At 41.0% G+C, this 13,164-nt stretch overlaps 1 protein-coding gene across 1 annotated transcript in view; it reads right to left on the reverse strand.

Moving 5' to 3' along the window:
• Positions 1-303: 303 nt before the first annotated feature.
• Positions 304-13,164, reverse strand: part of slc7a14a (solute carrier family 7 member 14a) — a 36,186-nt gene continuing 23,325 nt past the window's right edge. Inside the window, exons 3-8 of the mRNA XM_022668838.2 lie at positions 11,933-12,169; positions 7,646-7,863; positions 6,610-6,756; positions 3,227-3,435; positions 1,906-2,786; positions 304-1,710 (exon numbers count right to left, since the gene is read on the reverse strand). Coding sequence (XP_022524559.1) covers positions 1,352-1,710; positions 1,906-2,786; positions 3,227-3,435; positions 6,610-6,756; positions 7,646-7,863; positions 11,933-12,169 — 2,051 coding nt within the window. The 3' untranslated portion in view covers positions 304-1,351. The remainder of the gene's footprint in view (positions 1,711-1,905; positions 2,787-3,226; positions 3,436-6,609; positions 6,757-7,645; positions 7,864-11,932; positions 12,170-13,164) is intronic.

Raw genomic sequence — 13,164 nt, forward strand, 5'->3', positions numbered from 1 at the left:
AGCTGTAATCAAGCAACAAGAAAAAAAGGGCACAATGCAACAATTTCAGACTTCAAGTACAACAAATCAAGTAAACCGAACAATATCATTCAACCAATCGAGAGCTACTATAGATGTCATGCTAACTAAAAGACTTACCCTGTGTTATTTGCCTTAGGAGGTGACAGAACACCAGGCGACTAGTCGTGTTCTTGCACAGCAATAGGGCGAAATAAGTCTTTGTGATGCATCAAAAGCCACGGTATCCTGGGTAATGTCAGCATACCACCAAGAAGGACCAACCACCTCCAACAGGATTAACTGGAAGCTGTCTGAAAGGGATGTTCGGGTGCTAACCCGGATTGTGCCTCAACTTATTTGTTTCCACCAGAACTGTCCGTCTGGAAAATAAATTATTGTGGTCTAAAACCAGGTGTTTCAGTTTCATTGTCCAACCCCTGTACATTGCTAATGTACAAAAGTTGGGTTAGTTTATTACTTACGGTAAACTATAAATATAAACAACACTTCTTTGGATTTTGAACTTGAGCCATGGGGTCATCGACTTAGTGTGTGGCTGAGCCACTCTGAACCCCCTAATTCTGAACGACCTTAAACAAAAGCAAGTAAAAGCTAGATGTACAGCATTTACAGCAATGTTCTGTGAAATGTGAAATTGTTAAATTGTTGTTCTAGTGTTTGTTGATGTCGTAGAATTAGTCTCACACGTCTAAGGAAGGGAAATCTGGGCACAGAGCATGTCTCGGCTGATTGACTACAGTTGGGGTAAGAGGAAAATTGTGCAAATGAGATTTTTGGAAGAAGAGTCGTTCTATTAACAGAGATGTGAAAGCTAGCGCTAAAGTCTTCAGCATGTGATGAATGATGAGATAATGGCTGCAGTAATGAGGAAGGCTTTGTTTAAGTGCTCTGTGAAGAAAGAGAGTTTGGTGGATCGAAGCCTGTCACAGAGGTCTTCAAATCTGGACCCTACATCCAGCTCTCAGTCCTGACCAAAATCCAGGACTGGGAACTGAATTCAAGGTCCAGATTTGAAGACCTTTAAAGGAAAGGCAGTTGTGGAAAGCAAGAGGACGGTGCAGTCTTTGGAGAAACCGTTATCGTCGTGTGGTCAGAAGCAACGTCACCTTCTCATGTGCAAAGGTTATGCAAGTTCAGTTCATGCTGAACTGGTTTGGAGTGAGTGATTACCCCAGTCGACGAAAAAAAAACAGGAAACGAGAAAACGAGAGGAAGCAAAATTGAAATTAAACTAAATGAAACTAAATTTAACGAGTGTGGAGAGGTAACCATCTAGCCCAAGGGTTTCTGCAGGTTCTGTGGACACACGAGTACATTCAGCATTGCGTTCTCATTCCAGAGGATCGTCCAAATCGTCGTCCACCACCAGCGCATCGAAGCCTGGGACAGACTTCCCGCCTTTGCTTTTGGCTCTGCTGTGGGACGAGGAGGTCCTGTGGTTGTCCCGACTGTCCAGGGCGTCTCCTGGAACTTCCGAGGGGTCCCCATTCTCCCGTGGCGGCTGCTGCTTGGTCCCCTTGCCCTGGGGTCTCCAGTCTCTGCCAGAGGGGTACAGCTCATCATCCACGGCAAAGTTGTCGTCCACTCCCATGTCGTAGCGTTGGTATGTGCTGGCGTGGACCTCCTCCTCTCGTGCCGTGATCTCCAGGGTGCTGTTCCACATGCCGTAGCCGAAGTAGATCAGGACGCCTGGGCAAGTACACAGAGAAACATCAATCAATCAATTAATCAATCAATCAACCTTTATTTTAACTCGGAAGTACATTGAGGGCAACCCTCATTTTTATTGTAGCCAAGCAATTACAAAAACAGGGATTGACAGTAATGGACTAAGTCCTAAATTAATTAAAACTAAATCAGAAAAGTAATGAAAATATGTCTTACCCACAAAACACCAGACAGCAAATCGTATCCAGGTGATGCTGGACAGCTTGAGCATGAGATACACATTGACCAGCATGGCGGAGGCTGGAACGAAGGGCACACAGGGGGCCATGTAGGGCAGACGCTTGGGGTTCTCTGGCTGCTGGATGATGATGAAGATCAGCAGGGTGATGATCAGCACTTGCAACACCAGCAGCAGCACGGCCCACCAGCGCCCCTCCGAGATGCAGTCGGCACCGAATATGATGAGCGAACAGAAGCCGAAGATGAGGAAGAAGAGCAGCAGAACGCAGCGCGTGACCGTTCGGCCGGTATACACCGTGGGTCGGTCCATTTTGCTGGGCAAACCCAGGCGGATTCTCATGGTGTAGTAGCGAGGACCCATTAGCTTCTTCAGCTTCTGAAGGTAGACACTCTCCGTCTCGTCCGATTCGATGCCCGAGGACATGTCCACTGTGCCGTAGTTCGGATGACTGGCAGTGTAGTTGGATTTATCCGACTTACCGATCAGCATCTCGTTATCGCCCAGCGACGGCAGGTTCTTGGCTCCACACGTGTTGGTTGGAGGACCGCCGTAATCTTCCCCTTCGCTTAGCGGTGAACATGCATCCTTCTCACATTCAGCCAGCACTCCCTCAGCCTTCCTCTTAGCGTTCTCCTCGGAGAGGAAGTTGACGAAGCCGTGGATGTCGCTCTCAGGTTGGTAGCGAAGCAGCAACACGCATACGGACACCAAGGTGTAGGCCAGCAGGGTGCCGATGGACATCATCTCGATTAGGTCACGCAAACTGACCAGCAGAGCCAGCAGGGCGGCCATGAAACCGGACACGATGCAGGCCACGACTGGAGTCTCCGTGTAAGTGCTCACGTGGGCCAGGAACCTGCAGAAGGACACACAAAGATCTGCAAGAGGGCAAAATTCTCATATCTGATTGGCTTACTGTACTGTTAGAATGTGCAAGCTGTAGAAGTGTATTGGATCAGTACTTATGGGGCTTGCCTGTTATTAGCTGAGGTTGCCATGCTAATCTGCTGCAGGTTTACCTACCTACTATAGGCTTAATGAATGTGGCTAAACACCCTGCAAGGGTGGGGCTAAACGATTAAAGGCTGTTAATGGATGGAGTTTACAGTGCAAAGGTGGGAAAAGTGTGTAGGTAGGAATACAAGGCTCAGTGGACCAATCACAGTTGCTGCAGTCCGCACCATTTATGGGGCGGTGCCCGTCAGGTTAGACCATAGACTACATCACAGGGTACTTAAACTGTTCTACATTTACTGGGCGGAGCTAAACTGTTGCAAGAACTGAATGAGTGTGTACCTGAAGAGCAGACCATCTCCAGCCATGGCGTAGATGACCCGCGGCATGGGGAAGAGTGACCCCAGCAGACTGACGGTCAGTCCAGCGATGGAGCCGATTGCCACAATGTATTTAGCAGCCTGGAAGCCGTGCAGAGCGAACATCTCCATCAGCGGAGCGTCAGCATCAATCTCTGTGTACGGCACCATCAGAGTGAGAATTACACTCACCTACACAGAGAAAGAGTGAGATACAGAGAAAAAGAGTGAGATACAGAGAGAGAGAGAGAGAGAGAGAGATTATTGAACCCTACTTTAGCAACCCCCAACATTACTGGACCCACGACCCAACGTTCCGGACCCCTGCCTTACCTCAGCTTAGCAAGAATACTGACTGCTACCTCACTACATCCCAACATTACTGACCCTTAACTTGCCACACCTCAACTTTTCTAACCCCTACCTCACTACACCCCAACATTACTGACCCATATCTTGCTACACCTCAACTTTCCTAACCCCTACCTCACTACACCTCACCTCAACCACAACACCTAAACTTTACCAACCCCTACCTTGCTTCAGTTCAACATTACTGCCACCCCATTACACCCCAACACTACTTATCTCTACCTTTCTATGCCCAAAGATTGCTAAACCCACATTATCTCAGCCCAACATTACTAAACCTCCTCGCCAGGAGTGGCATAAAGTTATTCAAAAGCAGTGTGTAAGACTGGTGGAGGAGAACATGCCAAGATGCATGAAAACTGTGATTAAATTGTGGTTATTCCACCAAATATTGATTTCTGAAAACTTTATGAATATTAAATGGTCTGAAAGCCATTTTTCATTTTCTGCAAATAAATGCTCTAAATGACAATATTTTTATTTGAAATTTGAGAGAATGTTGTCGGTAGTTCATAGAATAAAACAACAATGTTCATAAGCCTATAAATAGCAAAATCAGAGAAACTGATTATTTTTTTCAGAGCTGAATATATATATATATATATACATGTATGTACTGTATATAAGTTGATGTCTCACCTACAGATCACTAAAATAGGGCCCCAGGCCTCGGCACTATTCTGACTGGACCAATTAAAACATGAACTTAACTTCAGGCTAAAATAAGAACCCAGACACTCACAGCCTGCTAATTAGCGTGCTAGCTAACCGCCAGACAGCTTCACAGGTGTGAATACAAAGGTTAGATTTATTCAGATTCCAGCAACTGCAGGTGTGAGGAATATGAAAGTGATGGAAAGAAGAAAGCAGACTGGTTGGAGGGTGTTTCCAATAAAGTGGCCAGCAAATGGAAGCACAAGGTAAGGTAATAGGTAGGTGGGTGTTTCTAATAAAGTTGGCAGTAAGTGTAGATACAAGTAAGGTGGTAGGAGGGTGTTTCTAATAAAGTGGCCAGCAAGTGGAAGCACAAAGTAAAGTGTAGGTAAGTGGGTGTTTCTAATAAAGTGGCCAGCGAGTGGAAGCACAAGGTAAGATGGTAGGCGGGTGTTTCTAATAAAGTGGCCAGTGAGTGGAAGCACATGGTAAGGTGGTAGGCGAGTGTTTCTAATAAAGTGGCCAGCGAGTGGAAGCACAAGGTAAGGTGGTAGGCGGGTGTTTCTAATAAAGTGGCCAGCAAATGGAAGCACAAGGTAAGGTAATAGGTAGGTGGGTGTTTCTAATAAAGTTGGCAGTAAGTGTAGATACAAGTAAGGTGGTAGGAGGGTGTTTCTAATAAAGTGGCCAGCAAGTGGAAGCACAAAGTAAAGTGTAGGTAAGTAGGTGTTTCTAATAAAGTGGCCAGCGAGTGGAAGCACAAGGTAAGATGGTAGGCGGGTGTTTCTAATAAAGTGGCCAGTGAGTGGAAGCACATGGTAAGGTGGTAGGCGAGTGTTTCTAATAAAGTGGCCAGTGAGTGGAAGCACATGGTAAGGTAATAGGTAGGTGGGTGTTTCTAATAAAGTTGGCAGTAAGTGTAAATACAAGTAAGGTGGTAGGAGGGTGTTTCTAATAAAGTGGCCAGTGAATGAAAGCACAAGGTAAGGTGGTAGGTGGGTGTTTCTAATAAAGTGGCCAGCGAAGCACAAGAATGGTGTTAGGTAGGAGTAATGATGTATTACTGTACATGGTAGCAACTTGGGCATTTAATTTTTAATGATTTTGAGGTGAGGTACAAACCCATTTCATCTAGCAGCGGGCACCACGCCGCCATTAATCTTATGCTACTGCTTTCTCCTGCTCTTTTTCTCCAGGAGCGAGTGGAGGCTAAGTGAACGGAGGCTGAGGTACAGGCTGGGCTCCTGCTGTCGCCGTATAAAACCTCGCTCTCAGCTCTGCTTTAAAATCAATGCGTTCTGTCTGGCAGGGCTGGGTGGTGTCATTAATCACTGCACAAACACAGCATCTCTGAAATCTTAATATGCTTTACCAGCTTCACCACCCTGCCAGCCTGGCAGGCTGAGGACGGTCACCCATAGCAACCTGCTGATGCAAAAGCTGCACAGGATGCAGCAAGTCTAGCAGACAGATGGCAACATACTTTAAAGCAATATACAGTAGGAACTGTACTAAGAATATCCAGCTTATTGCAATGTATTATCATCAGCAGGAGGTTTCAACCTTAAATCAGAAAAAAAACCTATAAAATCATGATAAAAAACATGATAAAAATTTTTTTTGTGAGTGTTTCTTGCATTTTACGTTTGACTTGTATGTGTTTGCAGAAAATAAATTATACCAAAATATGTTATGTTTCATCTGCTCTACTTTAATTTAATTTAATAATATACAGTGCATCCATTCCCGCATTTCATACCTGCAGCACATTCTGAAAAATTTTGGTCAGGGTCAATTTAGGGTGAATTAAGAGGCAAACACTAAATTATTAATGTGATTTCAAACAGGAATTATTCAAAATGTAAATTAGGACCAAAGACAAAAAAGGACCATCCAGACTGTTATCAGCAACAACTTCAAAAGCCAGGATCAGCTGTTATTAATACAGAAAAAATCAGATTTTAGAGTATCGTTGAGGTGCCTTCAAGACTGCTTCTTAACAATGGCTTTCCATGATTTTTTCAATCCGACAGTGATAAACCATATGCTGCACACTTCATTACAAAGGCATAGCTGTGGGAGAAGAGGGTACAGATAGTGGTCTTTAGTAGAGAATTTTTGAACTGGAAAAATCTGGAAAATGGAAAATCTGTCTATCGAGAAGGAATGGCAAAGTGATAACTATTTCATTGTACCAACATTTTGGAATGTTCCTGCCGTCTGCAATCAAATACGAATCTGTGGATATGTAAGAAACACTGCATTTGTCTTATTTGCGGTTGGCGAGTAGACAACATATATTTATATATGTTTGTCTGTAGAGGTGTGTGCTATACTCACAGAGACATAAGCAGTCAGGCAGGTGACCAGTGATGCAGTGATGGCGTAGGGGATGGACGTGTTGGGGCTTTTGGCCTCTTCTCCAGTCGTGGCGATGATGTCGAACCCAATGAAGGCGTAGAAGCAGGTGGCAGCGCCCTGCATCACCTGCCCAGCACAGCCAATAGAAATACAGCTCATACTTCCAACAAATTTAAAGCCCTGTCCTTGTGTTTTGGCCATTTTTACACTAAAATTTTACTATTACTACAGAACTGGGTCATAATATTGAATAATTGGATATCATCACTGGTTTCGGAGAATACAACAGTGTATAAATCAAGTAGCCGCTCCCATTTCAGTCATTTATAAAGATATTCCACAACCACTTTAAAATAAGACTACCTTAATAAAGGTGTTATGGATGGTTTATAAAGGAGAGTATTAATGGTTATTAATCAGGCTGCAAATACTTTAAAACTCATTAATAAGCAGTTAATAAATAAATAACAACATAAATAGAAATGAAAACAGTGAGTTAAAAAAAATGGCAAAGTTGTAATCCCACACTCCACATTCGTTTCTACTGTCAAAACACTTTTATCTTTCTAGATCTGATCTTACTTTGTGTTTTCCATCAATCATTAAAGGGTTAAACTTGTTATATTAATTAATTTGTAAGTATGTTTAAATATTTACTATAAATCAAATGACTAAGAAAACAACGGATCACTGTTGCCTTTTCAATTAATGTGTTGTAACTGCTTATTAATGGTTTTAAGGCATTTACAACCTAATCGACAATATTTTATAATCTAATTTATAAACCATTTATAAACCCTTTATGAAGGTAGTCTTATTTTAAAGTGGTACCGATATTTCTTATCCTCAGTGATTCAGATGTATTTTACAGACGCCCTGTATTAAATATACATTTTACAATACATTTTTAATTATTATTAAGATTACTATGAGAATTTAAACATATTAACTAAGTAAATATCCTGTTTTTAAATTGAGAAGATAGTGTAGAAGATAGTAGAAGTCTGTGTTTTACCCCTGACCAGCCGAACGGCAGGAATCGCCCCTCGTCCCAGTTGGTCCCGCTAACGAAGAACAGTCCTGCGATCATCATGAAGACCCACACTATCAGGTTAATGACGTTCAGGACGTTGTTGAAGCCCACCGAGTTCTTCACCCCCAGAGCCACGATCACCGTCACCAGGATGGCGATGATCAGAGCCAGGAGATCCGGATACGCCTGCTCTCCTTTACCTGAGAGGAGAGAGAGAGAGAGGACAGGTGTGTCTGTTAGTACATCTACATACACACACAAACTAACACTAAATAACAATTTAAACTTTAATATCTTTAATTTGTTTTTTTTTTTATTTATCTCGAAACTTTAATACGTTAATTATTATAATTTACACAAATTTCCTAGCATGTAATATAATTTAAACTTTTTTACACAGCCTGGTGGCATATTAGGGGATTTACTCTGTAATGTAAACACATTAGAATCACTACTGTCGAGATTAGAGGGTAAAACATCATTAAGCATATCTGCTGAAATACGGATAAAATTTTATAATCACCTGTTTCTGTCTCTGTGTTAAACATCTACTCGGCACATTAAAAGATTTTAACAGGCTTAGTTTACCATAAGGAACTAGATCAGGCTCACCTGAGTTTTAATTGATTTCACCTGTTAACCCATATGCAGTATAAATGCCTGTCTATTTCTGTACATAATCTTTTTTTAATCCATTTTTACTTTATTTTACACCATTTTACTTTATTTTTACTACATTTTTGCTTATTTATTTTGGAGTTTTTTATCTGGTTTGGACCCTTTATTTTCATTTTGCACTTTTTGGTTTAGCCCAGATTCAGCGTTTATTATTTGTTATTTTATCTACTGTTAAATTGATATGTCTAAAGAAGAAAAAAGTATTTTTTTTTTTGTTCAAAATGTATTCAATAGGGGTGTGCCATATCGCTTCTTATGCAATAACACGCAAAAAACACGCAATATTCTTGTGAGCAGATTTTTTTGTAATTGTTTTGCTATTCATTGTATTTATTTTTAATTCTGTGTTTGCTGTTTATTTTCATATAATACAGGGACCATTGAGAGCATCTTGAGCAGCTGCATCACTGCCTGGTTTGGGACCTGCACCGTCTCTGACCGCAAGACCCTCCAACGTATTGTGAGGACAGCTGAGAGGATCATCGGCGTCTCTCTCCCCTCCATCACGGACATTTACACCACCCGCAGCATCCGCAAAGCAACCAGCATTGTGAATGACCCCACTCATCCCTCACACGAACTGTTCTCCCTCCTGCCTTCGGGAAGAAGGTACCGCAGCATCCGGTCCAGCACGACCAGATTCTGCAACAGCTTCTACCCCCAAGCCATCAGACTCCTTAACTGCAGAGACTGAACTGATGGTTTTTCTGTACATGCACACACACTCTTACCCCACTTACCCCAGAAAATGGAAAGCACTAAAAACCCTACTACCTCACTGGACTCTATTGCACACTGTGTAATAGAGTAATTACTACCTCACCTGGTCTTTTTTGCACACTGCATAATTTGCACACTGTCTTGTTATTTATTATTCTTTGTCTGTATTGTGTTGTATTGTCTGTCTGCTCTTTTGTACTGTTGCACTATTGTTCTGTCTACACTGTGTTTATGTGCACCATGGTCCTTGGAGGAACGTTGTTTCGTTTCACTGTGTACTCTGTATATATCTGAAATGACAATAAAAACCACTTTGACTTGACTTTGACTTTGCTGAAATCTAGTTTTAGTGGTATATTTTTTTGCTACATTTCTTTATTTTTGTTACATTTTGCTACACATTATTATTTTATATAAAATCAAGGTCTTGATAAATTACTGTTAACAAAACAGACAATAGTTTAAATTGTTCATTATTTTGTTCACATTTCTACTGAATGTATAAAACTGCTATATTTTTACTCAAAATATGTATACATATTTATATGTATTTTTTTTTGCAGGAATATATTCTTAAAAATAATAAAAAAAAATGTATGTTTTGTCATATTGCCAAAAATATCATTATTGCAAAAATGCTCTGAAATATTGTGATATTATATTAGGGTCATATCGCCCATTCCTAGTATTCAATCAAGTCTTTTTATCTTTTTATCTAGATTATTAATAGAAAAAGGCAATTACGTAATAGAGGAAAAACACTGTAAAACTAATTGGGAAAAGCTAATAATAATACTGTTATTATAGCTAATAACTATACTGTTAGAATGTACAGTATAGCATTATTAATATATAATATAGTATTACATTTCCTGATTTAATTTTCATTCAATTTCATTATTTAAGTATAACAGTAAATCATCAGTATCAGTCCAGGTGTTAAGGGGTTAAACCTGTGCTGGATAAATAAAGATCCTGAACATTTTCCAGTGTTTTCTATCTGATCTGTTTCACTCGGCCCGTCATCACGCTGACAGGATGTGCTCCAGGCCTCGGACGAACCACGTCAGAGCCAGAGAACCTCACACAACCCTCCACATCTGCCACCAAACACCACGTGGGTCTAAAAATACCCAGCATGCCTCAGTCCGTGCCCGGGGTGGGTGTGAATGTGAAAGATGGAGGAATGAAGCTGAGGGAGGTGGAGTTTTATAACAGGCTGAGTCAGATCACTCCCTCACAAGCAGGTGGATCGGTAATGTCGTATAAATTCATTCACTGATTTATTATATGTCCAAATAACTGTGGACACCCTTTCTAATCAAAATATTCAGCTGTAGTTTGATTGCAGACAGTTTAAACCCAAGATATTTTCCAAGATTTACAATGTTCTGCATTGAAGATTAATCCTAAAATCATCCAAACTACAGGGGTTGGACAGTGAAACTGAAACTCCTGTCGTTATTTTAGTGTTGGAGGTTTCATGGCTAAATTGGAGCAGCCTGGTGTTCAATCTTCATTAATTGCACATTATTGCACCAGTAAGAGCAGAGTGTGAAGGTTCAATTAGCAGGGTAAGAGCACAGTTCTGCTCTAAAAATATTGCAATGCACACAACATTATGGGGGACATACCAGAGTTCAAAATAGGACAAATTGTTGGTGCACGTCTTGCTGGAGCATCTGTGACCAAGACAGCAAGTCTTTGTGATGCAGCATCAAGAGCCACGGTATCCAGGGTAATGTCAGCATACCACCAAGAAGGACCAACCACATCCAACAGGATTAACTGTGGACGCAGTAAGAGGAAGCTGTCTGAAAGGGCTGTTCGGGTGCTAACCCGGATTGTATCCAAAAAACATAAAACCACGGCTGATCAAATCACGGCAGAATTCAATGTGAACCTCAACTCTCCTGTTTCCACCAGAACTGTCCGTCACCACAATAAATTATTGTGCTCTAAAACCAGGTGTTTCAGTTTCATTGTCCAACCCCTGTATGGAGAAAAAAACATCTGAAATGATTTAGTAAAAATAAAAGTGATAAACAAACTAGAATATGTTTTATATTTTAGATTCTTCAAAGTAGCACCTCTAGTTTAGATGACAGTTTTGCACATATTGGCTGGATTTTCTCAGTCAGCTTTATGAGGTTGAGTCACCTGGAATTCAGGCTTTCAGTTAACAGCTGTGCTGAACTCATCAAGAGTTAATTACTTGAATTTCTTGCCTCTTAATAAAGTGTTTGAGAGCATCAGTTGTAAAGTAGTGAAGAGGTAGAGTTACAGGTGTACAGTGAATAGTGAATATTTGATTAATATTTTAATCCATATTATGGCAAGAACTACTCAGTTAAGTAGAAAAAATACTTAAAACTGAAGATCAGTCAATCTAAAAACAAATCAATAACGCTATGATGAAACTAGCTCTCATCTGGACCACCCCAGCATGGGAAGAGCAAGAGTTTCCTCTGTTGCACATTTTTAACAAGACAATACTAAACCGCATGCTGAACACATTACAAAGGCATGTATTTGAAAAAATAGGCTTCTGGCCTGGCCTTCCTGAAGTCCTGACCTGCACCCAGTAGAGAACATGTGGAGAACATTGCAAAGAAAAATGCGATATTGATCTGTAATGTTTCACAGCTTAAAGGGTAGAGCTTGTAATTCTTGGTGCCTAAATATCTGTTAAGAGTTTTTAGAATGATTTACTGTCCCAACTGGGCATGGTTTTGGTTCTTGTTGGATGCACTATGTTTTATAATCCCCTTATTAACAGAGGAAAAGCTGAAAAGGCAGGCTCTACAGCTTCTGTAGAAAATGTTTAAAGTTTTACAGCGATGATTCCTGCTCTCACACACTCTCTCTTACCCAGTCCGTTGAGGGTTCCCACGTGGCTGATCATGAAGTCGCTGATGCTGTGATTGGCCAGCGAGTCGAACATGCTGCTGAGGGCGCTGGCTCCCGCCGCCGTGCCGATCAGGTACTCCAGGATCAGATTCCAGCCGATAAAAAACGCCACGAACTCGCCCACCGTCACGTAGCTGTACGTGTAGGCGGAGCCTGTGGTCTTCGGTACCCGCACGCCAAATTCAGCGTAACACACACCTGTAGAAACACACATATGAGCAAAGGCTTAAACCAGGGGTTCTTAACCTGGGGGTCATGACTGCTAGAGGGTTCTGATATAGTCTCTTTTAAAGTTAAATATATGTGTGAACATATCTATTGGAGTCACATTTACAGAACATTCCATCCCACACTTTAAACCAACACTTTGTGTGAACTCATATGAATTAAGTCTGTTTTTAATGTAAAATTTGATACTTAGAAATGTGCATATTTTGAGTTAGGTGAACATTTTTGATCACAAATACCATTTAAACAGAGTTTATAATATATAATATCTGTCTTTAGTCTGTTGTCACTGACTGGGGTTTCTATAGAGAGCTGCACAGGTGTGGGTGGTTGTCACTGATCACCGCTAAGGATTCTGGGAATTGGACTTTTAGGACCCAACTTTACAGATTTTTTTTTCCCTCCGTTGCCCAGCTTCCTTGCTGGTTGCCAATGGTGCAGCACTGTACATCACAAAATTACACAAACTAATAGCATAAAGTAAATTTCCACTGTTATTTAGCTCAAAGTAGCTCCACACCTTCTTGCTAGAATCCAGAGAGCCCTGACATTTAAAACGAGGCATATTAAAAAACACTGTTTACATCCCATAATGCTAGCTTCAGCTCCGAGTGCCGCCATCACTGTACTGATAATGACAGACAACAGTTGAAAAAACAATGTACCTGGGCAAATTATGCCCTGTGTCACCCAGTCTGAAGGGTGTTTGGACAATTTCTGGATCTCAGAAAGCTGTCGGAGAATGGAGGTGTGCTATTCAACAAAGGTAAGTACTTTTTATCATGTTTTACTGAACCAAAAGTCCAGAGTTCTTCTTTAAGTCTTAAAAATTTAAAGATTTTGAGTTTTTTAAACTGTTGCATTTTCACAGTGTAGCTTTCTTTAGATTTTTTCATTCATATCTATTGTTTGGTTGTTTAGTTTGTATTTTATTTCTTGTTTATTTGGATATTGACTGTTTTAAC

The sequence above is a fragment of the Astyanax mexicanus genome, chromosome 18, assembly GCF_023375975.1.
Source record: "Astyanax mexicanus isolate ESR-SI-001 chromosome 18, AstMex3_surface, whole genome shotgun sequence".
In the NCBI taxonomy this organism is placed as follows: domain Eukaryota; kingdom Metazoa; phylum Chordata; class Actinopteri; order Characiformes; family Acestrorhamphidae; genus Astyanax; species Astyanax mexicanus.